Source organism: Pan paniscus, chromosome 1, assembly GCF_029289425.2.
Source record: "Pan paniscus chromosome 1, NHGRI_mPanPan1-v2.0_pri, whole genome shotgun sequence".
In the NCBI taxonomy this organism is placed as follows: Eukaryota; Metazoa; Chordata; class Mammalia; order Primates; family Hominidae; genus Pan; species Pan paniscus.
In genome coordinates, this window is record NC_073249.2 from 56,529,277 (window position 1) to 56,555,296 (window position 26,020).

A 26,020-nucleotide genomic window follows, 5' to 3' on the forward strand; every position below is an offset into this window, starting at 1 on the left:
ATCCCTTGAACCCAGGAGGCGGAGGTTGCAGTGAGCCGAGATCACATCACTGCACTTCAGCCTGGTGACACAGCAAGACTGCATCTCAAAAAAAAAAATCACATTACACAGTGGGCAAAAAACATGAACAGACATTTCACCAAAGAGGATATATGTTATAGATAGCAAATTAATACCTGAATATATGCTCAACATCTTTAGCTGTTAGAGATGAATTAAGACCATGATGCTAAATCACTAAACATCCATTAGAACAAGTAAAAAACATTTTTTTAATCCTGACAATATTAAATGCTGGTGAGGATTTGGAGAAACTACATCTCTCATACATAGCTAATAAGAATGTACAGTGGTACAGTCACTCTGGAAAATAATTTGGCAGTTTCTTAAAAGAAAAACAATCATACAATACCATACAACCCGGCAACTGCATTCTTGGGCTTTTCTCCCAGCAAAATAAAAACATATGCCTACAAATTCATGTGTACATGAATGTTCATAGCATCTTTACTTGCCACAGTCAAAACTTAGAAACAATCCAAACGTCCTTCAGTGGGTGAATGGTTAAACAAACTGTGGTACATTAATATCATGGAACATTACTCAGAAATAAAAAGGAACAACCATTGACACATGCAACAACTTGGATGATCTTCAAGGGAATTACGGTGAGTGAAAAAACCCATCTCAATGGTTACATGCTATACGATTTCAATTATATTCTCAAAATAACAAAGTTACAGAGATGGAGAACAGATTAGCTGCTTGTCAACAGTTAGGAATGCAGTGATGACAAAAGGAGGAGAGGTGGTTTGGTATGACTATGAGGTAGCACAAGGGATCTTTGTGCTGACAGAACAGTTCTGCATCTTGTTTGAGGTTATACAAATCTACTCCTGATAAAAGCACATAAAACCACAAAGACACAGACACACATGCACACAAGGGCATGTAAAACTGGTGAAATCTGAATAAGGTTTGTAGATTGTACCAATGTGCTGGTTTTGATATGATATACCATGCTGTATCATGTTATGTAAGAACTAGGTGAAGAGAAACTGGGTGGGAGAAACTAGGTGAAGGGCAACTGGGGCCTCTCTGTCCTGTTTTTGCAACTTCTTATGAATCTATAATTATTTCAAAATAAAAAGTTTAAAAAAAAATGACCTCCAATCCAGTGGCGTCACTTTTAGGAATTTATCCAGGATACACTCATACATAGGTACAAAGAAGTATATACATGAATGTTCACTGCAACCCTGTTTATAATGGTAAAAAGACTATACTCAACCCAGACTCCAGTGTTGGCACAGCCATAGGTTGACAGGGTATGCAGCCAGTTAAAAGGAACAAGACATTTACTGTATAATGAATGCTTACCTCAATTAAAACATTTTTTTAAAGAAAACAATGATTTCCAAGATATACTATTAAGGGGACAAAGTAAGACACAGAAGAATACTAATATCTGTGTTAGAAAGAGAGGGAAAGAGAGAGAGGTATTTATACATCAGATACCTGGAAAGGTCCCAGGAATCTGCACATAGTAATTACCTCTAGAAAGAGAAACTGGGTGCCCTTTGAATTTTGTAGCTTATGAATAAATCAATATTCATTAATCTAAAGATTCCCACTACCACCACCACTGGTTTCGTACTCAGGTCAGTCACCAAGACTTTATCAAATCTCTTCTCTCTCTGGTTTCCACAGGATTACTTTGCCACAATGGTGTTTTCCTCTTTATGCTCCTCCTAACACTGTATATATTAATGTAAACCACAGCTCTAACACGTGACCCTTCCTGATACAATATGCCTTCTAGGACATAGTTTATTCACCACTCTGAAAGAAATCTCTCATGAGCAGCATACCCCAACGTATCAGTCAGGATCCAATCAGGAGGGAGATAGAAACCACACAGGAGGGAGATAGAAACAAATCACTAGGCATTTGTTTGTTTGTTTTTTTCTATAAAATCTAGATTCTGCACAAACTACTAATTTGAATAGAGAAAATATAGAAAATTGTTAATAAAAGATGGTTTACTAAAAGTTATAAAGAAGATTCTAACGGGTACGGAAATAACAAAGGGAGAAAGAATACTAAGAACTCATGAGTCACTCCCCAGCACTATTCCAGGGCTGAGACTCAGAACTCTTTGGAGAGGGCATAGTTGCCACAGGAACTTGGGCTGTAGATGGAAGAAATTTACCAAGGGGAAAGGCCAGAGCTGATCGAATCAGAGCACCTCACCCGGTAGAAGAATCACTGGAGGTTCTGGGTAGGCCAAAGGTGTTCTGTAGGGACATTTTACCAGGCAGCAGAGAAACTTGAAAGGAAGGTGTGGGCCACCCTTACGAAGGTTGTTGAGGTGAGACTGACCTTCTGCAGGCCAATCTGCTGGCAGCCAATCAAATAACAGCACACCAGAACCAGAAAGAGAAGCCTATTCCCCTTGCTATTGCCTTACTGTGTCCCTCCAATGAAAAAGCCTAACACTGAACCTGCTCACAAAGGAGAAACCTGTACAAGCATCGAGTTTCAACACTGCAAAGCAAGGTGTACCTTAGAGCTCACAGATAACAAATTGATAACTGGTACACCCCACAATTTTGAAGATGAATTACAGTGCGGTGATTACTATAATTTAATGGTGTGCTGATGTTATAAAAGTATGGAAGAGGGAAAAAGTGAATTTTTAATTACTCCTTACTAGATATTGCTATGACTTCTTAGTCTTCCATATATATTTGTGTGTGTGTGTTCATTTCTTCAGATACAATCTGTGATCATCCCCATACAAGTAGATTTCAAGATTTTGTAGTATATGTGTGGAAAATAAAGATCTGATTTTCATAAATCAATGAGAACACGGATAACATTGATGTAAACACATCTTTGCTCAATTAGCTTTAAGAGCATTAATTCTGGTCTATTTTTTTTCTCATATGGGATAATACTAACAATGGCAAATACCTTATGCTGTTCATAATGTGAAGAATCACAAAAACACACATCTGTTATTTGATATGTACAAACTAAGGTAGATTTCACAGATGTGAATTTGAGCTGACTCTTGAAGGGTAAGAACACATTCCAGGCAGGGAAAGAAACATTTACAGAGGTATGGAGATGCGAAAAGGAATGGTGTGTTGAGAGGCTGCAAAAGAATGTATGTGGCGCTCACGTCTTTGGGAGGGAAGGATTAGATGAGGCTGAAAGATAATTAGGCCTTAGGTTTTCTCAATCTTGTTAAATTTGTAGATCCCAAGGCTATAACCCACAAAGGCCTATTTAGTAAATTTGGGACGGGGCCAAGGAATCTGCATTTTAATCACACACCTACCATTGGATGCTAATGCTCATGACCCACACAAGACAAATACTGTATAAAAAGATTTTTACTTAGTACTATAGGTCTCCAAAGTAGGGCATACACACCTCAGGGAACATGCAAGATAATTCAGTGGGATGCTAGAAGAAGTTAAAATACATATTTGTATTTAAATTCAACTTTATTAATAGTTAATATACGGGTACAGATGGCTTCATCTGATCTGTATATAAGGTGAGGGGAGAACAAGACCTGACAGTGAAGCCTTATCCCCTCGCATCCAGCATACCATGACAGATAACAGTTTACAGATGCCACACAAAATGGAAAGTGGCACAAAAAGATTTCTAGGAAAAAAAAAAAAATAAATAGATTAAAAGATAACAGTAATAACGCAAGCATATGGGAACAAGGAAATGACAGAGTTAACCCTTCTCCTAAACCTGTATTAGCTCTTTGCCAAATTACAAGGATAAAAATTATAAAATCAGATGACCAGAAGTCTGTGAATACTTTTAGAAAAAAGTTTGTGCCACGTAAAGAACATTTTGAAACATCTTGAATATTAAAAACACTGTATTTTGTGCTTTTGTGGCTGCAAACATATTACCTACCAAAACTTTTTTATCTTCACAATATAACAACTTAGAAATAATTTCCTGACCTATTTAAAAATCTCCATAACCTCAAAAGAAGTTGTTTTAAAAAATATTCCAAAGGGCTTTAGTGGCTTTTAGAAAGCTACTTGTTAAAAATATGTAAGTTCTGATTAGTTGCAAGAACAAATGTTGTTCTTCCATGAAGGCAAACATTTGTTGTCACTAGGGTTGTGAAATTTAGAATGCTTTCACTCACTCTACTCCTCTGGCTCAGCTGTCACTTCTAAGTTTTGCTAAGATAGCTTACTTTAGTACTGATAGTTACTAGTGTGAGATTTTTCCATGTATTATCTTTTCTGCTTGAAGATTACTTAACACTTATGTTATAAATACCCAGTCACTCTATCAGAGAATACAGGCCTTTGTTATAATTTGCTGTCTGTTTAAAGTTTTTAAGTTATTTTCCTTATGTGAGGTTATACACATATAGATATATCATTTGGATCATTACATATCCTCAAGATGAATGATCTTACCTGAAAAAGGGATTCTTGGTTGCATTCTAAAGTCTAGAGATGTCATTTTCTTTTTCCTTTGTAAATTCCTCCTTTTACCCTGAAATTCAAGAATTTGAATATCTCCTCCATGTTTAATAGCATCTCAAACTCAACATTCCGAAACTAAATTGATTCCTCCAGCTGCTACCACTGCAAAATCTGATCCTTACACAATCCTCCCCATCACAGTATAAACAGAAACTCCATCCTGTTACTGAGGGGGAAAAAAAAAAAGAAGTGTTTTTGATTTGTATCTCACACATTGTAATCCTATCCATCTACTTTCAAAATATTTACAGAATCTCACCATTTGTTTTACTCCACTGATACCACACGGGTCCAAGCCTGTGTCATTTCTTGTCTATATTGTTGCAATATCCAATGATCTGGTGTCCTAGCTTCTGCCTTTGCTACCAACAAGGTTGAGTCAATTACTCTTAAATCACATATCACTCCTCTGCTTATAGCTCCTCAAATGGCTTCCCATATGTATCAGCAAATTAAAGCCAAAAAGGCTTCCATTCATCTACAAAGCTCCGTAATCTTGTTCACTACTGCCTCTGCCCTCATCGCTCACTCTTCTTGCTCCCTCCACACTAGCCAAGTGGATTCCTTAATGGTCCTTTAAATGGCAGGTATATTCCTGCCTGCCTTAAACTTCCTGTTCCCTATCTGGAATGCTGCTCCCCCTGCCCTTGCTCTCCCCCCACCACCACATATTTACCACACTAGATACCTCACTTCAAATTGCTGATCAAATGTCTTATCTGAGATGTCTCTGACCATCCATATAAAATAGTAAATCCTGCCACTACCTTATCCCAACATAGCCTAGTCACTCTACTATGCTTTATTTTTTTTTTGTATTACTTATTACCACCTGAGACATATTTATTCATTTACTTCCTTCCACCCAATAAAGGAACTAACATTGCTTTGTTCACCCTGTATTCCCAGCAACTAAAACAGTACTTGTCACTGCAGGAAGTAACAATAAATTTTTTAATGAAATTTATCTGCCTAGGTGTGTCCCCACACTCCAACCCCGCCCATGTTGCTTGGAACCTATTAGAGTGAGAGCCCTTTCGAACTAAAGTTTCCTATAGTATTTAGTAATTGTGCCCTCCTGTATCGTTTCCCTTTTTCTCCTTGTGGTTCTTCACTTACTCACATTAAATATCTTAGACTCGTCTTCTAGGTGTTTTGATTTTTGAAATCTCCGTGTCTTTGGATTTTTACTTTTCCAAAGATAACTACTTCTACATGATATCCAAGGCCACTATTTAGTCCCCAATAGTGGCCATGCCTCTCTTTTTCTACCACATTTTAATGTAGTTTAATTGCTAGAAAGTTTATTTTATACTGACTGAATTTTCTCAGGTGCTTTTTCAAAATTAAAGTTGTCATTCATCTCCACCAGCAATTCTTTTTCACCATCCATTTCTTCTGTGTTCCTGTTCTCTCTAGATGCTATTTTTCTTTAGGTTTCCTTAGATATTCTTCTTTGTCCACTCACTCCCCATTTAGCATAAATCAAACTGTGGGATACTCTTGAGTGGAAACAAACTTGTGAGCAATAGAAGGCAGCTCTCTTCTGTAGGCTGATTATCTACTAACCAGCAAGTTGCCACTCCTCATCACAGATGACAGGAGGAAAATCTCTTCCAATCTCTTTTTTGTTTTTTTGCTATTTACTTCCCCTCCCCCAGCCTCACAGGGAGATGTGGAATTGTGCCCACCATGCAGCAACCAAACAGGTACTCTGAAGCTAGTCTTCCTAGTACCATACATATGAACTGCACCGCTTTTCCTCTAAATCCATTATCTTTGAAAGCAAGGTTCTTTCCGTTCAGACCTTTGCTGAAGGCTTCATAGCTGCCCGTCTCTAAACCTTCATCTGGATTACAGGAAGAAAATCAAAGCAAGCTCTCTTTCCCATCTTCTGGTAAAATCAAGGGACTGTATACACTCTTATTTGCCCAAAGGCTCCGGGCTCACAGCAGCTGCTCTATTCAAGACAGGGTAGTTGGCAGATGGAAACAGAGATTGAGGGGAGGGAATTTAAGATACATAATCAAACCATCTCCCTAGAACCTGTTTACCATGAAAGACGTAACTAAGTTTAAAAGTGGGTGGAAAATAAATAAATACAGGGTGACAAGATGAAAATACAAGAAAGAGATACAGTAATAGTGCAAAATGCATGACAGAGTAGGAAAGGTGTAGGAGAAATACATATGAAGGACAAGTCCCTGATGGGTGACAGGATGTTTAAAACACTGGAATACGAGGAAATAAAAGATTCTTACATGCATACAGGTTTGTGAGATATAGCATTAAGAAGTCCATGGCTTCTGTTTCCTCTGTCATGAAAAGGTGAGGTCACTTCTGGGTGAAGAAAGTGTAAAGCTGGATCATAGCTGGATCATAACATCTAAGGAACTGGCAAGGGAGTGAGTGAGAACGAAAAACTCAACATCAATCGCCAAAAAAGAAAAGGTAAACAACTTCATGCTTGCTAACATGGAAATGGATTTGGGTAAGATCTAGATAAAGTTCAGAATAGCATCTAACCATCTCACTGTAGGCAAAGAAAATTCTCAACCTCCCAAGAATTCTCCCCTAAAACCCAGAACAAAGCAAACTGAGGAAATCAGCCAGCCCATAGAAAAGTCAAAGAAAAATCCTCAAGAATGAAAATCCTTTCCTACCACACCAAAATCTCCAGGGATTCCTTTTAGCCAGCCACCCACCATTGGGAACTGCTCAGGATATTCTCTCTTAGTAATGAGTTGCACATACAACTGGGGGAAGTGACCCAGCAACTGGGGCAAGTGACCCCAGCACTTAATGAAACCTTAGAGGGCATAGCTCAGATTTTCCAACAAAGGTTTTAACCACTTTCAGTATCATTAAGCGACAAAAGTAGCAAAGAATACAAGAACTAGCCTCACATGAGAGCAAACTTAGAAAACAAGACTCAGAGGGTGGGAAGGCTGTCAATAGTGTCTTAGTAAAAGTCCTCGTCATCTGGGCTAATGGGACAAGTATGTAATTCTTTAACAATTTGGATGTTGGAGAAAGGCACTGAAATGATCTATACCTTTAACATTTTATTAATTCATCTTTATATTTTCATCTTTAAATATTCATCTTTAAATATCTAATCAAAGTTTTTAAAGCATGGATCCTGTAAAGCTAATGCCAACCAGTCACCGGTTACCTTCTCCTTGTTGCCATCTTTCTCCTCACTCCTATGCTTGTCATTCTCATTTCAACACTTACACGAGTAATTGCAGCCCCATAGATCCTTGACTCCTCATTTTAATGAATACCTCACCCTCTCTATCTCAGTTACTTCCAAGGTCTTGACTTTTTCTCATCAATATCAGATCACCTCTGAAGTCTTGACTTCACACATCCCATCCTCTGACCACCTCCCCCTATCTTTCAGGCTCACTTCACTGTTATCAGTTCACAGGACAGCACCACTTTCTCACCATTCACCACCTTCCCTCTATCATGTATTCCTTGAACAGCTTAGATTCCATGTTTCAGTACTACAATTATTACCTTGAAAATATCTCCAACTCCCTGGCCTGCTTCTACTGCCATCAAAATAGCTTAAAAATCTAACTGCAATTCTCTATACCTGAAATCAAGCAACTAAATGTCACTGGAGAAAAATCACACTAGGTTTGCCTAGCTTTTCTTAAATTCATGACAACCCCAGAAGCATATAACGCTGTCCAAATTAGTATTTTCCCATTAAGCTGAAGTCTTCTTCTCCTCAAATTCCTACATCAAACTGCTTTAGCCTTAAACTACTTTAATGCATCTCAAATTTATTTCATCATCAGTGACCCTTACACTTCCTTTTTGTCCTCAGTAGTGCATTATGGAATAAAAATATATTATCTAAAAATATAAATATTTTAAAATTGTGATATAGTCAAGCCCTTTAAAAACATTAGTGATGCTTAATTGTGCTAAAACAACTGAATGAGCCACAAGGAAGTTCACTTGATCTCCCCCCAACCATTTACACTGACTTGATAAACACTTTCAAACTATTCCATTTTAAAGAAAAATGTTTGTATTATTAAAAAGAGAGAAATAGATGGCCATTACACTTAGAGTATTCACATTGTGAACTCCATGAAGGCAGTTCTTCTGTGAGTATCCATTACTATATTTTATTAAAGTGAATATGTTGTACAACCCGATGTTTTGACTTGTACTTTGTTGGCAAAATAATCATAGTCCAATAAAATATCCAAATGTAATCAAAAGTATCTCCCAAATGTCTTCTGCTTCACTATGGTCTCAGCCCTATTTACATTACTTATGTAATAGAAATCATCATTCTCTACATGAGGGTGAATTATAAACTATAAATAATTCTGTGTCAAAGGATCCACAAGTAATTATGAGACAGATTCAACAACAAAGCCTTCTTCAGAGCTACTTTACATTGTTTTCTAGGGTCATTTAAGAAAATAAAGAGGAAAAATTATTCCAACTCACCATAAATGCTGATCATTACATGAGTAAATATGAAAGTACTTTAGAAAATGAAAGAAAAAATGCTTATTTGGCAATGTGCTGTTATTTATATACTAGCACCTTTGAGCCTTAAAAAAATTCAACAGCATTTACAACACATGCTATATCTATTTTAGCTATGAGATGCTCACTGAAAAGCAGATAATCAAAGGAACAGAACAGCAGAAATAAAATACATATTTAGTGGGCACTTATGAATTGAATAAAAATTAGGTTTGAATATAGCCCATTAAACTCATCATTAAAGAAATTTTGTTGCAGAAGATTCACAATTATTGGTACCACTGACATGATGCTGCTGTTAATGCTCTGATTATATGAGTACAGTTTGTTTTGAAACTACAAAATGTTAAAATCAGAATGCTCAAACTGTGAAGGTAATGTAATTTACCAGGACACACTCTTAATTCTACTATAATAATAACATAGAAAATTTGACCATAATCAAACTGTAAGTTCAGCAGAGCATGAACTTGCTACCATTACGAACTATGATTCTATACATTATTTAACTTGTTAACAGAAACTGTACATGGTTTTAACTCATTAGTTTCCAAAGTGAAATTTATATTTCATTTATTCCTCAGAGAAATACCATGCCTGACAAATCCCAATAATCTTTTCATGTAAAGATAGCATTCCAGCCCACAATACAGCTTCTAACTTCTTCGTATGAATGTTTTTGGGGGATTGAGGACAAAGGGAGAATGGAAATGTCCCTAGTGCTCTTAAAACAAAATAGGGCAACATGTTTTATTTACAATTAAACCTAAAATTTAAGAGCCCACCAAACTGGAATCAGAATGAGCAGAACAGGCCAGGCATGGTGGCTCACGCCTGTAATCCCAACATTTTGGGAAGCCGAGGCAGGTGGATCACCTGAGGTCAGGAGTTCAAGACCAGCCTGGCTAACATGGTGAAACTCTGTCTCCACTAAAAAATACAAATATAGCCAGGTGTGGTGGTGCGCACCCATAATCCCAGCTACTCGGGAGGCTGAGGCAGGAGAACTGCATGAACCCAGGAGGTGGAGGCTGCAGTGAGCCAAGATCGCAGCACTGCACTCCAGCCTGGGTGACAGAGTGAGACTCCATCTCAAAAACAAACAAAGAAAAACAAACAGAATGAAAAATAAAACAAAGAAAACAAAACAAAGAAAAACAAAAAGAATGAGTAGAATATTTTATGAGTTCACATGGCACCCAAACTTAAACTCTAATTAAGAACCACTTTGAGAAACAGCACCAACTGGTGGTTAAAAAATCACTTACAGCGCTTATCTCTATGTACATGAACTGCATTACTTATGAAGCATTATAATCAAACTCAGGTTAAATAGCTTTTAGTAAATTTAAAGTGGACAGAAATGGAATTCAATGGCAAACAAAATCCTCAGACAGATCATTTGCTTAAATTCGACATAGCATGAACCCCACTTTTTGAATTTTGGCAATAAAACTAGTTTTATTTCATTAGCTTTACTCATAAAAATGCCTACCACTTTTCAGTAAATGGCACATATTTATAACTTCCAAGATGCCCTTATAAAGATTACCTAAAATAATACACAGAAACCCAAAACACATAAAAAACCTGCAAGTATTATCTATTACATACTAACTAAATATAAATCTTTATACATCTATTATACATTTTCAATTTTTCCTTAGTTATTATTCCAACAGATATAAACAATGCTGGGATCAACATACTTGCAAATGTGCCAACAAATATGCCAGAATATATAGGACATGGCATTTCAAAATTCCCACTCCAATCCTTAACTTAAGTCAACTTTAGTCATTTCTCCACTTTTTATTTCTATCATTAGAATAGCTGGGTGAATCTCAAACACAAGTGAATAAATAGTAGAAATTCAGTCAAGTAATATTAAGGCTAATGTAATTAAATTTTCATGTTGTACTTTTTTAAAGAAACAGAGCAGCTGCCAACTTTTCAGCTGAGAACAAATTTCTATAGTTCTTATTTTATAAATTACTTCTCAGCATTCTATATGGACTTTAACCAGACAAACCAATAATTTCTTTATTAAGAATCTTTTTTTTAAAGTATGTGTATATGAAGGGCTTTAATAAACTTCCAAAAAAATTAAAAATAAAAAATTTAAAAAGACTTATCTTACTCATAATTTTGCATTTAAACAAGCAATTTCAAAACACAAAGTTTACAGCTACTTTCTAAGCCATTAATTTGACTAGCTTTTATAAATAATTGTTGTATTTGTAATATTATAAAATATACTGCTAGTCTCAAAAAATTTTATATACTTTAGTTCAACAAATATTCCTCCCCACCCCTCCAAAAAAGAACAATGTAATCACTTTAATTTTTGTTAGCAGTCAGAAAAATTTTTATTTAGGAAAAATATTCCCTCAATATTTATTAGATAATGAATCTTATTTAAATGAATAGTTTAGTTTTACTTTTCTGTGTAGACCAATTTAAAAGTATGCCACTTTCCTTTCATAAGCAAACTGTATTTGTCTCATTCTACATGGCAGATCAAAAATTAATACTTCTTTCTGCCTTAAAAATTATGAGATTTTCCTCATTATGAATTAGTTGTTTCTATATGGATTACTGTTGTGCTGCTAAAAACAAATGTTAGTAAAAGTTATGGAGACATGGGAAAAAAACAAACTATAATACTAGTTAATAATGAAATACATTAAACATTGTTTAAATATTAAACAGTAAAATACTCCTATATTAAATAAATAATTAAAAATTGCATTTGTCAATGGGAATATAGGCCAATACCACCAATAACAGGGATGGTCTAGTGCAAAGGGTGGCCACAAAACAACAACAACAACAAAAAATCAAAAACCACACATACATACAGAAAAGAAGGAAGAGGAAACACATTTAATACTGGTACTGTTTTCAATAACAAATTAAACCAGTGATTCTGAATCCTTCCTGCACATTCAAATTACCTGGAGAACTTTAAAAAAAATACTGATGACCAGGTCTTGTCTCAAATTACATGAAAATGGGAATCAAGATTCAGGCATGGATATTTTTTAAAACTCTCCAAATGATTCTAAAATGCAGCAGGGTTGAGAGCAACTGATTGAAACCTACATATTTCTTACTGTTCCTTGACTGAGAAGAATGTCCTATAAGTATAGAAATAGAACTTTTTCCTTTACAGGTTGGGCATACAAGGGTATCTCCAGTTAGCAGTAACTTATGGAGGGGTAAGTCAAGTTATTAATTTATACTTCATTTCCATTAAAATATCTACTTATACCTCTCTTCATTCCCTGTAATTCTGTACTCTCAAACTCCAAGACCAAGAAGAGTCAAACTACACTTTTATAATAAATTTGTTACACTGAAAATACATTATTCATTCATGCATGTAAGTATTTACTGAATGCCTACTATGTGCAAGGCACTGTGTTAAGTACTGCTATATAGGACCATGTCATGGGAGAATAAATGGGAGTGGCTGAAATTTTTTGTTTTTTAGAATAAACAGCTAAAAAATAATGGAATGAAATTAATTACATGGACCTAAATAAGAGACTAAATTGGCAAAGAGAAAAAGAAAAAGAGGTGCTTATACTAAGGGTCTGATTTTAAGATAGATGGTTATAGCATATTTGTCCTTTTCCTAATGTTCCTTTACAGTATTTCCATAAGCCTTTGAATATAGATAAGGCAAATTCAAAATAGAAAAATAAACCTCATTCAAAGTAGATGTTCCTAATTTTAACCATATTCTGTCTCAAGTAAAGTTCATAAATAAGTACAAATACCAAAAATCTTTATGGGAAGGTAGTTCATATTGATTTGTAGTAGTCTTGACAAGTAATCTTACATAAAAATATTACAGATTCTGGTCCTTGACTATTTCATCATGGAGAAAGTTTACACAACATGTAATTTATTTTGGAAATATATTTATATGCTAAGAAAGCCTAATGTAAACAAATTTGAGTTTTCTTTTATCTTTAAGGAAAGAAGACACTAAAAAGGGAGGAAAATAGGGGTAGAATCTGTTCAAACCTTGTAAGTATGCTAAAATCTAGTAATTTAAAATGCTGACTGTTCCCTTCTGAAGAGCCTTGTAAATATCATGTGAATAAATATCTTTTCTAGTTACTAGTGGTATGAACTATGTGATCACTTAAAAAATAATAACTTCTCATTTTTGTGACAGTGTTAAATTTCATTAAGAAGCTAGATAATGTCAGCTTAATACCTATGGAAGGCCTAAACATTCACCAAAAATATGTTAACCTAGGAGAAAATTGCTAGGAATAAAAACAGAGAAAAAAATGACATAAGACTGTGATCAGCAAAAATTCCAATGGCAAAAACACTTTAGGAAAGTAAAGCTTCCTAGTTGCCTTTAAGGAAAAAAAAAAACAAAGTGAAATCAAGGTTCAAGGCAAATGGTCACTTGATGTACCTTGGATGCAACATTTTGTCTGAAGTAGAGAAATAGTAAAATATTTCACTAAGTTAAAATATAGTTTTTATATTTTATACCATATTGAATACAGACATAAAAATACCAGTGTTTTTCTCTTGTTTCTTTTCAGACAATTAAGCAAATGTTTTCTTTGGTGCCTGGGAGTTTATCAATATTTAGGGATAATGGAAGATAAGAACTCCAAGACTGACAAGCCTAAAATAGAAGATTCAAAATCCTATACCATAAAAATTAGAATCAAAAGTGGACTAAAGAGAAAAGGAGCTTAAAGTTATACTGCAATAGGGCTGATACATATTCTTCCCCCAAATCATACTCTGGCTCCCAAAATAAAAAATACTACAGCCTATTGTGGTTTTAATCTGTGTTTTGAGATTTTTTTCAAATGGAAAGATATTACAGATAGAAACACATCATTCTAGGTTTCAAAATCACCAAAGTCAGTGAGAAGAATGTACATTCATTTAAATGTAATCATTTGTAAATAAAGAAATCTTGAAAAGGCTGAACAGTTGAATCAAATTGAAGAATTGATCTAGATTTTTCATTATTCTTTTTAAATAATGAGTAAGTGTAGATATAGTGTACATACAAGTTGACATTCTGATTCATTCAAAATAGTCACATCCCTTTGCTTGGTTTTGGATGTTCCAGAGACTAAAATTTAATACCATTCATAACATAGTATTTTCAGTAAAAAGAATTATAGAGCAATGAAAAATCAGAAGATGGCTCAGAGAGCCTTATAATCTCTAAATATACACACATTTATAACCTGCATTTATTTTCTAAAGAAACAAATTTTAAGTAATGCTAATTTAACCAATGGAGAAAAAACTTCTATCAAAATATACAATTTCCATTACAGACTAGAAGGCTAATATTAAAAAAATAGTTGTAAGCCAAAAAGTTTGCTTATATGGATGACAGGCATCATCTCCTTGAAGCACAAAGCATCAAATAAGGTCTTATAAAAGATCAATCTGTGACCTTCTTCATTTTTAAGTTCTTGATAAATTCATAAAGCTTGAGTCTCAATTTCCAGAAATGGAGGAGCCAAATAATTCAGAATCTCAAGTGGGATTTATGCTTTACCATGTACCTGAAAAAAATATTATGGTAGGTTATAATGACTATAGGAATTTTAGAATTTTTAGAATAATGCATGTAAAAACAAGTTGACATTTCTTAAAACTTAAAATCAACAGAATAAAATGCTGTTTTCTAGAAAACTGGAAATATAAAGACTTCTGGAATAAGCTAGAAATAACACTCCTCTTATTAAGTAATATAATCTAAGAGCTTCTAGCTAAAATAATATATGTTTCACAGATATGAGAGACTTGCACCAAAAATGTTACAGATTTTAAGGAGCATACCTCAAAGAGAACCGATTCAGTGGTATTTACTGTGATCATAGGCTGTTCTTAAATTTGCCGATTACAAAACTGTTATTAGTGTAAAGGGCTTTATGAACACTATACTAGTAATTAAAATAAATTTTAAAAAATCATTTCCTTTTGTGAACCATCCGTAACACAAATAAATCTAGAATCATAGATCTTTCAGTACTTGCAAAAAACACAGGGTTCTCTTAATCCAAAGTTCCTTGGATAGAAAATAAGGTTCAAAAAGGTCACACAGATAGAGACAGATTACAAAACCAAGACTAAAGTCTAAGTCTTCTGACTCAGTTTAGTGTTACTTCTATCAGGCTATATTAAACTCTCCAACTAAAGTAATTATACAATAAAAAATTGTTAATTATGTACTGAAGATAAGCATCAAGTTAATGTTGAAAGAAGGGAATTAGGGAATAAGACTGACAACTCTATGGAACTTAAAATTTAACTGAGACAGAAAAATTACAATAAAACACACACAAGCATATTTTAGAATCGGAATTACCTGTCCAATGTTTCCCAAAACCGTAAGAACACTGGTCTATCCAAATGACGTTTGTGATAGCTGAGTTCTAATACTGTTACATCCCATTTCTGAACATTTGGATCCAGACGAACTTCATCATACTTCAGATGGAAGGCTTTAACTATAGAGAGGGTGGAGAGAAGTTATCATTTTTACTCAAAATAAAAAAAAAGAAAAAAATTTCTTTCTTCCACCAACTGAAGCCGTATTATAACTAAAGTGATCTTTTAAAATATTATCTTTAAAAATATTCAGGGTTTATACACGCCAGCCACTGGACACTAAAATGAGGAATAAGGTAAGGTAAAATGCATATAGTCTAGTGAAGGACAGTAAGAAAGACTATAAGGTTGGTACGTTATCACAGAAACATAAGAGTGCAACCATACCTTGGAGATATTGTGGGTTCAGTTCCAGACCACCGCAATAAAGTATCATAATAAAATGAGTTACGCATATTTCCTGGTACCTCATTGCATTATTATAAAAGTTACATTAACACTGTATCACAGTCTATATTACGTGTGCAATAGCATTATGTCTAAAAAACAATGTACATCCCCTAATTAAAATGTACTTTCTTGCTAAAAAATGCTAACAATCATCTGAGCCTTTAGCAAGTCCTAATTGTTTTTGCTGGTGTAGGATTATGCCTCAATGTTGATGGCTGTTGACTGAACAGGGTGTGGTGGTTGATGAAGGTTAGGGTGGCTGTAGCGATTTCTGAAAATAAGACAACAATGAAGTTTGCTGCACTGATTGACTCTGCCTTTCACAGAAGATTTCTCTACAGTATGTGATAATATTTGACAGCATTTTACTTACAGAAGAACTTCCTTTAAAATTGGAGTTAATCCTCTCAAACTCTGCCGCTTTACTATATTTATGTCATGTTCTAAATCCTTTGTTGTCATTTCAACAACGTTTATGGCATCTTCACGAAAGTGCTCACTGGAGTGAATTCTATCTCAAAAAAACCACTTTCTTTGCTCATCTGTAAGAAGGAACTCCTCATCCATTCAAGTTCCAGCATGAGTGTGCAGCAATTCAGTCACATCTTCAAGCTCCACTTCTAATGCTAGTTTACTTGCTATTTCCACACCCTATCTTTATTTCCTCCACTGAAGTCTTGAACCCCTCAAAGTCATCTATGAACCATGAAGGTAGGAATCAACTTCTTCTAAACTTCTGGTTATGTTAATATTTTGACTTCCTCCTATTAATCACAAATGTTCTTAATGGCATCTAGAATGGTAAATCTTATTAAATTAAAAAGTTTCAATTTACTGTTCCCTGATCCATCAGAGGAATCACTATCTATAGCAGCTAAAGCCTTACAAAACTTATTTCTTAAATAATAAATCTTGAAAAGTCTAAATCACTCCTTGATCTATGGGCTAAGGAATAGATGTGTTAGTAATCATGAAAACAACATTCATCTCCTTGAACACCTTCATCAGAGCTCTTGCATGACTAGGTACATTGTCAATCAGCACGAATATTTTGAAAGGAATCTTTATTTCTGAGCAGTAGGTCTCAACAGTGGCCTTAAAATATTCACTGAACCCTGCTGTAAACAGTGTTGTCATTCATGCTTTTTTGTTCAATTTCTAAAGCACAGGCAGAGTAGACTTAGCATAATTCTTAGCAGCCCTAGGATATTTAGAATGTTAAGTGACCACTGGTTGCAACTCAAAGTCCCCATCTGTATTAGCCCCTAACAAAAGAGTCAGTCTGTCCTCTGAAGTTTTGGAGCCAAAGCACAGCCTTCTCTGCAACTATAAAAGTACCAGATGGATCTTCTTCCAATAACAGGCTGTTTCATCTACGATGAAAATGTGTTGTTTAGTGTAGTCAACTTCATCAATAATATTCACTGTATCTTCTGGATAACTTGCTGCAGCTTCTTTATCAGCACTTGCTGCTTCACCTTACACTTTTATGTTATAGAGATGGCTTACTTCCTTAAATCCATGAACCATCTACTGCTACCTTCTAACTTTTCTTCTGCAGAATTCTCTCCTCTCTCAGCCTTCACAGAACTGAAGAGAGTTAGGGCACTGCTCAGGATCAGGCTTTGGCTTAGCAGAATATTATGGCTGGTTTGATCTGCTTTCCATACCAATCAAGCTTTCCCCATATCAGCAATAAGGTTGTTTTGCTTTCTTATTATTTGTGTGTCGACTGGAGTAGCACTTTTAACTTCCCTGAAGAAGTTTTCTTTTGCATTCACAACTTAGCTGTTTGGCATAATAGACCTAGCTTTTGGCCTGTCTCAGCTTTTGACATGCCTTCCTTACTAAGCTTAATCATGTCTAACTTTTGGTTTAAAATGAGAGATGTGCAACTCTTCCTTTCATTTAAACACCTGGAGGTCACTGTAGGGTTATTAATAGGCTTAATTTCAATACTGCTGTGTCTCAGGAAAAAGATAGGCCTGAAGAGAGAGAGAGAGATGAGGGACTAACTGGTCAGTGGGGCAGTCAGAACAACAGTTATCAATCTAAGTTTGCCATCTTATATGGGTGTGGTTTGTGGTGCCCAAAACAATTTTAATAGTAACATCAAAGATCACTAGTCCCATATCACCATAACAGATATAAAAATAATGAAAGTTTGAAATATTGTAAAAATCACCAATACGAAAGAGACACACACTGTTGGACAAATGGTGCCAATAGACTTATCAACACACAAGGTTGCCACAAACCAATTTGTTCACAAAAAAAATTCTGCAAAGCATGATAAAGCAAAGCACAAAACAAGCTATGCCTTGTACCTTACACGCACAAATTCAGTCAAAAACCTTGCAAAGGCACTGATGTCTAACCTAAGATCTAAAGGCCAAGTACGAATTAAGCGAGCACAGAACAAAAGTGACCTAGTGAATAAGCTGATCATGCTGAAAGAGAAAATGGATTAGTCTAGAAACTAGAGAAAGTTAATAGAACTGCATCGTGCAAAATAATGTAGGGAAGGGATATATATAGCACAGAGGTTCAGAAAAATGTTAGGCTTGCAGGCCATATTAAGTAGTTTTTATAATATTTAAGTGACATGGACAATCACTGCAAAGTATTTAGTAGAGAATAATTATAGTTTATTAAGCTAGAGGATAAAGAGATTTTTCTTCAATAGAACAGAATATATATGGGTGGCAAGAGAAAAGTGGGGAATGAAAACTAACAAAATTTGTTAAGAAATGATGAAGAGAAAAAAACTGCTAGGAATTTTGGTGGTTTTTTTGATAGCTACTATAAATGGGATTGCCTTCTTGATTTCTTTTTCAGCTAGTTCACTGTTCATGTACCACAGTGCTAGTGGTTTTTGTATGATGATTCTGTATCCTGAAATTTTACTGAATTCATTTACCAGTTCTAAGAGTATTTTTGGTAAAGTCTTCAGGTTTTTCTAAATATAAGATCATGGCATCTGCAAACAAGAACAATTTAACTTCCACTGGGGAAAAGACAGTCTTCAATAAATGATGCAGGGAAAACTGTATATCTCTATATACAGAAGAATGAAACTAGATTCCTACCTCTCACCCCATACAAAATCAACTCAAGACCTAAATATAAGACCCCAAATTATAAAATTACTAGAAGAAAACATAGAGAAAACACTTCAGGACACTGGTCTGGGAAAAGGCTTTATGAATAAAAGCACTGACAACAAAAACAAAAATAAACAAATGAGATTATATCAAACTAAAAAGCTTCTGCACAGTAAAGGAAACAACCAACAGAGTGAAAAGACAACCTAAAGAATGGGAGAAAATATCTGCAAATTACTCATCTGACAGGGGATTAATAATCAGAATATACTAGAAACTTAAAAATTTCAAAGCATAAAAAATCAGATTTTATAATGTGGAAATGATCTAAACAGACATTTCTCAAAAGAAGACACAAAAATAGTCAACAAATATATTAAAATATGCTCAATGTCACTAATCGTCAGGAAATCCAAATCAAAACCACAATGAGGTATCATCTCACTCCAGTTGGGATGGCTATTATACAAAAGACAAGAAAATACCAAATGCTCCAGAGGATGTGGAGAAAGGGCAACTCTTATACATTGTTGGTGGGAATATAAACTAGTAGAGCCACTATGGAGAATAGTCTAGAGTTCTCAAAAAACTACCAAGAGAACTACCATATGATCCAGCAACCTCATTAATGGGCATTTATCCAAATGAAAGGAAATGAGTATACTGAAGAGATATCTGCACCCCCACGTTTAATGCATTCTATTCACAGTACTATTCACAACAGCAAAGATATGTAATCAACCTAAGGGTCCAACAACAGATAAATGGATAAAGAAAATGTGGCATACATGTACACAATAAAATACTATTCGGCCATAAAAAAAAATGAAATCCTGTCATTTGTGGCAACATGGATGGAAATGGAGGACATTATGTTAAGTGAAACAAGCCAGAAACATAAAGTTAAACACCACAAGTTCTCTCTCATATGTAGAAGTTAAAAAAAAGTTGAACTCATAGAAGTAAAAAGTGCAACAGAAAATACTATTGGCTGGGAAGAGTAGGGGGTAGGGGGAATACAGAGAGATTTGTTATGACTGGATAGAAGAAATAAGTTTGAGTGTTCCACACCACTATAGGATTATAGTTAACAATAATACATAGTTTCAAATAGCTAGAAGGAGGAAACTGACTATTCCCAAAACAAAGAATGATAAACATTTGAGATGATAGCTATGCTAATTATGATAATCTGATAACTATACATTGTATGTATCAAAATATCACTATGTATCCCATAAATATGTACAATTATATGGCAATTTAAAAAGTTAAACTAAAAAATTATAATCAAAGATATATCTAACATACATTGTCTACTACACATTATGCATTATTGTAGGCACTAAAGGCACATAGTGACCAAGACAAAGTCTCCACCCTAAGGGAGTTTATATTCTAAGAGTCAACAGTTTAACAGATAAATATACAATACTCAGGTAGTATAAATGCTACTGAGGAAAAGTAAGGCAGAATAAGGACATAATACACGTGTGGAAGGTTTTTGTCAATAGTATTTAGAGAGGGGTTCTCAAGATTATCTAGAAGCAGGTAATTGAAAAAACAAGTCTTGCAAAGATTTGGGAGAGGAAGATTTTAGGCAGAAGGAACAGCTGACACAAAGATTCCAAGACGGAAGCAAGCATGGAATGTCCTATGTTGAAGAATAATTTTTTTGAAAAATGTTAAAAAACGTTACACTTGCTACTTTGTTTGTTTGGTTGGTTGGTCAGTTTGAGACAGGGTCTCACTATGTAGGCCAGGGCCTCAAACTTCTGGGCTCAAGTGACCCTCCTGGCCCAACCTCTCCAGCAGCTGGGACTGCAGGCACATACCACCACAATCAGCTTCAGTTTAACTTTCTTTGTAGGCAATAGCCTATATATACATTCTCAGCTACAGTGTAAAAAATCTGATTTTTATTCCACATGTGATAGTAAGCCACTGGAAAGTTTACAAGAAGAAGGTGAAATTATATGATTGCCATTTTTAAAAGACAACTCTGGATTGTTCGGCAGATGATATAATCTAGGGCAAAATTTCCCAACTAGTTGTACTAAAAACAGGTAGGTTATAAAATAATGATTTACAATCTTTTTCTCTCCTTAATAATCAAGTTGAATCATCCCAGCTAGTTTATCATTATATCTGCAATTCCTTTATTATCAAGGGAGCTTTTGTTTTGCATGTGCATGTACAAATGTTAAGCTTTTTCCCCCCAATTTTTTACTTTTTCACTAGCATATGATTATGATCAGTATCAACCTGGTATAAGAGGTTTTAAAGAGAAAACAATTGACTTTTAAAGTTTTTTCTGATAGCTATTTTATGGATTGCTTGTTTCATATTGCTTGCTAGCATATCGGCTTTTGATGTTAACAACTAATTGATTCAATTTTTAATAAACATTTAAAATGAATAATTTGTGCCCAGAAAAATAAACTTATTTCTAATTTATTTGCTTTTATAAATAAAAGTCTCTTCATCAGACATAAATTATTCATTTTGAATTTAATCAAACAAATTCATTAAAGGGGCTACATGTAATAACATTCAAGAAACTTACTTTCAAAGTAGTATTCATATGTGTAAAATAAATTTGTCAATTAAAAAAATTTAAAACTCATGCATTCAGTGTAAATCAACATTTTAATCATTTCCATTCTGCTTAGGTGTTGCTTTTCTAACTTGTTCAACTATTTGCTAATCATTCTTCAGAATGCATCTAAGTTACATTTTTTAAAATGATCAAACTGAAGCCATAATGGCCTACAGTCTTCTTTAATAATTTCAACAGATTTCATCTTTATTGATATTTATTTTTCCACCAGAATAGACAACTTTTAAATTTAAAGCTAGGATACTAGAGTCCAAAAAGTGTAAGTCACTAATTTTTAAAAACATATAAAGTTTCACTCATACTTTATTCGCATGAAGCAATGATGCGAAACAAACTTACACCAACATATTATCATTAAAAAAAATCTTTCCTATTCAGAAAAAGTATTAAAAGTTTTTAAGCCTCTGGAAGTTAAAAACAAGAAGTAAGCTGGGCACGGTGGCTCACGCCTGTAATCCCAGCACTTTGGGAGGCCAAGGAGAGCGGATCCTGAGGTCAGGAGTTTGAGACCAGACCAACATGATGAAATCCCGTCTCTACTACAAATACAAAAATTAGCCAGGCATGGTGGCGAGGGCCTGTAATCCCAGCTACTCAGGAGGCTGAGGCAGGGGAACTGCTTGAACCTGGGGGTTGCAGGGAGCTGAGATTGCACCACTGCACTCCAGCCTGGGCAACAGAGCAAGACTCCATCTCCAAAAAAAAAAAAAAAGAAGAAGAAGAAAAAGAAATAAAGTTCTTTTGTAAGAAGCCAGTTTTACTGCAGCACAATGAATTACAACTGCAAAATATTTCACACAACTCAGAATTGCTTGTTTTTGCAAACTTCATGAATGCTGCCAACATTTTTTGGGGAAAGCAACAAAGCAAAAGAGATCAAAGAGGTGCCCTTTTAAATAATATTTAGATATACTGATCACATGACAAATGATAAAGGGATAATACAGAAGATTATTAAATAAAAATATTTTTTCAATGGTAGCTAGCAATAATTTGAAGACATTTATCATTAAAAATATCTTGAGAGCGGCTTCAAGATAGCTAACTAGAGGCATCTGGCACCTGCCTCCTCCAAAAAGAAGAACCACCTTCTGTAAGTTACCAGGAGGGTCAACAAACAAAAAGAACCAAAACAGTGAGTAGATAATCACACTTTGCATAGGTGATCTAAGAGAGTGCACTGGAATTCAACAGATAAAGTGAGCAGAAACACCTAAGGCAAGGAAGGAGAAGGGAAGCCAGGATGGGCTCACCAGTGAGATAAGGGTGAGAGACCCCTAATGGTCCACATTCCCACCTCAGACTCCTGCAATCCTAGCCAGGGGAGAGCCACATGACCCTCAGGGGTCCTGACACCAACACAGACAGCTGCCTAGAGACCACAAGATGCTCCAGATAGGAGGTTCATGCTTGGGTCCTACACATGCCCTAAGCAGCTGCATGCAGCACAGCGCCATTTTGAGGGCTCGGCCCCCACCAGACTGCATCCTACCCTGGGGCCCAAGAGTCCTTACACCCTAAGTCGGGGTGGGGGAAGCACCTGAAGACAGCCCCCCAACCCCTGCAAACCTGCAGACGATGATACCTAAGTGCAAGCCACTGGCAGTGACCCCACAACTCCAACAGTCATGTATTTAAAAGCACCCTGAGGACAGATTCTCCCAATCACAGCCACCAACTGGCGGAAGCTCACATGCCCCAGATGCCTGCTTACTGGCCGTTGCCACTGAAAACAACGCTGCTCTCCCCAGCAGCAGGACCCATGTGCTGGTAGCACGCTGCCAAGGACCTGAAGAACACCCCACCCCTGCCTGCGACCTGGAGGCCTGAGGACAGGCCAACTTGGCTGGGCTCTGTCCTCCCCTTCTGCCACCCTAGCAGTGCCTGAGCACACATTTTGGGGCCTGAGGGTAGCCCTGCAACATCCTCCACTGTTGGCACCTGAGCACTTTTCCCAGGGGCAGAAGACACGCCCAACCAACCTGCCACTACCACCACAACTGTTACCCACCCGCACACACCCCCTGTGGGCCTGCGCACTGTCCTGTCCAGCCCATCAAAGCCACAATCGGTAACAGTGTGGACCTCTGGGGAGCCAGAGGTTGCCCCTTCACTGCTACTGCCATTGCCCACTGCCCAGAAACTTGACCTGCTCACCCTCCAGGCTCACCACTACCACTGCTGGCACCCAAGATGATGTCTGGACTTACTAGCACAGGTGCCAGCATACGTGGCCTTGGGACTCAAAAACAGGCAGGTTCATCCTGCTGCTGCCACCACTGGGGCCCAAGGAATAGCCTGCCTGATGTCACTGACCCCAGCAAAACTTCACCACACCCTCCACTAACAAGCAAACCTTAAGCCACTGAGGAAACCACAGACACCACTGACGCTGTTTATAGGTAAGAAATTACACAGCCAGTATGAAGAACCAAAGCCAAAGTGCCCCACCCAATCAAAATCATAGGTACATCTTCGGGAAAAGTCCTCCCCTAAAAAAGCAAATTCAAAAAACTAGAAGAAGCAATGTTTATACCAGATGTGCAGATATCAACACAGGACACAAGAAACAGAAAAAGTAAGAAATTATGATACCTCCAAAAAAAAAAAAAAACAATAATTCTCCAGCTACAGATCCCAATGAAAAATAAACTTAGGAAATATCAGAAAAAGAATTCAAAATAATGATGTCACAGAAACTGAGTGGAATACAAGAGAACACAGAAAAACATTGGAGAACTGCTTCAGGACACTGGTCGAGGCAAGGACTTTATGGCTAAGACCTCAAAAGCACAGGCAACAAAAATAGATGGGATTATATTAAAGTAAAAAGTTTCTGTACAGCAATGGAAACAATAAACAATGTGAAGAACAACCTGTTGAATGGGAGAAAATATTTGCAAACTATTCTTCCAACAAGGGACTAATATGCAAGAAACTCAACAATTAAAAAAAATCCCATTAAAAAGTGGGCAAAGGACATGAACAGAAATTTCTCAAAAGGTAACATACAAATAAATGGCAAACAAATATATGAAAAAATGTTCAACATCACTAACCATCAGGGAAGTGCAGATCAAAACCATGATGAAATATCATCTTACCCCAATTAGAAGGGTTATTACTAAAAACAGAATAACAGATGCTGGCAAGGATGCAGAGAAAAGGGAACTCCTACACTGTTGGTGGAAATATAAGTTAGTAGAGCCACTATGGCAAACAGTATGAAGATTTCTCAAAACTAAAAACAGAACTACTGGATGATCCAGCAATCCTACTACTGGGTATTTTTCAAAAGGAAAGAAAATCAGTTTATCAAAGGGATACTTGCACCCCTTGTTTACTGTAGCACTATTCACAACAGTCAAGATCTGGAATCAACCTAAATCCATCAACAGATGAATAAAGAAAATGTAGTATATATACACACTGAAATACTGTGTGGCCATAAAAAAGAATGAAATCCTGTCATCTGTGGCAAGGCGACATGGACAGAACTGGAAGGTCCTTCTATTAAGTGAAAGAAACCAGGCACAGAAAGACAAATTTTCCTATGTTCTCACTTTTATGTGGGAACGTTAAAAAGTTGATCTCATGGAGGTAGACAGTAAAATGATAAGATACTAGAGGGTTGGAAGGGTGTGTGTATGTGTGTGGCAGGAGGGAAGGAGAGGGATGAAAGGTGGTTGATTAATGTGTACAAACATACAGGTAGAAGAAATAAATTCTTTTTTTAATTTCTAACTTTTAAGTTCTGGGGTACATGTGCAGGATTGTTACACAGTTAAACATATGCCATGGTGAACAGCTGTACAAAGGAATAAATTCTAATGTTCAAAAGCAGAGTAGGAGGCTATACTTAACAATAATGTATTATATATTTCTAAACAGCTAGAAGAGATGACTTGAAATGTTCCCAAAACACAGAAATAATAAACACTCAAGGTGATACATACCCTAAATACTGACTTGATCATTACACATTCTATCCATGTAACAAAATATCACATGTACACCATAAATATGTACAAATATTATGTATCAACAAAAAAAAATTTTAAATGTCAACCAACAAATAAATATAGCCACGTCAAGTATAACATATCTAAAATATATCCAGATATCAGCTTAAACTTATTCTAAATTTGTAAAGATTTTATTTGGCAATTTTATGCAAATCAGTATTTAATCTTCTCTCAAACGATGTATTTCATTATAATTATGCAACATTAACAAAATATAATACAATTTTCTATCAAGGCCCACAGAGATGCTCCCAAATACCCTCAGTTTTCCCCCAATGCTGTACAGTGTAATCTGATGGAGAAAACAACTGGAAGCCAGAAGAGTGAAAGCAGAAAGATCAACCAAGAGCTAAGATAATATACTCC

At 35.7% G+C, this 26,020-nt stretch overlaps 1 protein-coding gene across 1 annotated transcript in view; it reads right to left on the reverse strand.

Moving 5' to 3' along the window:
- Window positions 1–5,339: 5,339 nt before the first annotated feature.
- CDC73 (cell division cycle 73) overlaps window positions 5,340–26,020 on the reverse strand; it is a 136,135-nt gene continuing 115,454 nt past the window's right edge. Inside the window, exons 16-17 of the mRNA XM_003820601.5 lie at window positions 15,433–15,574; window positions 5,340–14,626 (exon numbers count right to left, since the gene is read on the reverse strand). Coding sequence (XP_003820649.1) covers window positions 14,590–14,626; window positions 15,433–15,574 — 179 coding nt within the window. The 3' untranslated portion in view covers window positions 5,340–14,589. The remainder of the gene's footprint in view (window positions 14,627–15,432; window positions 15,575–26,020) is intronic.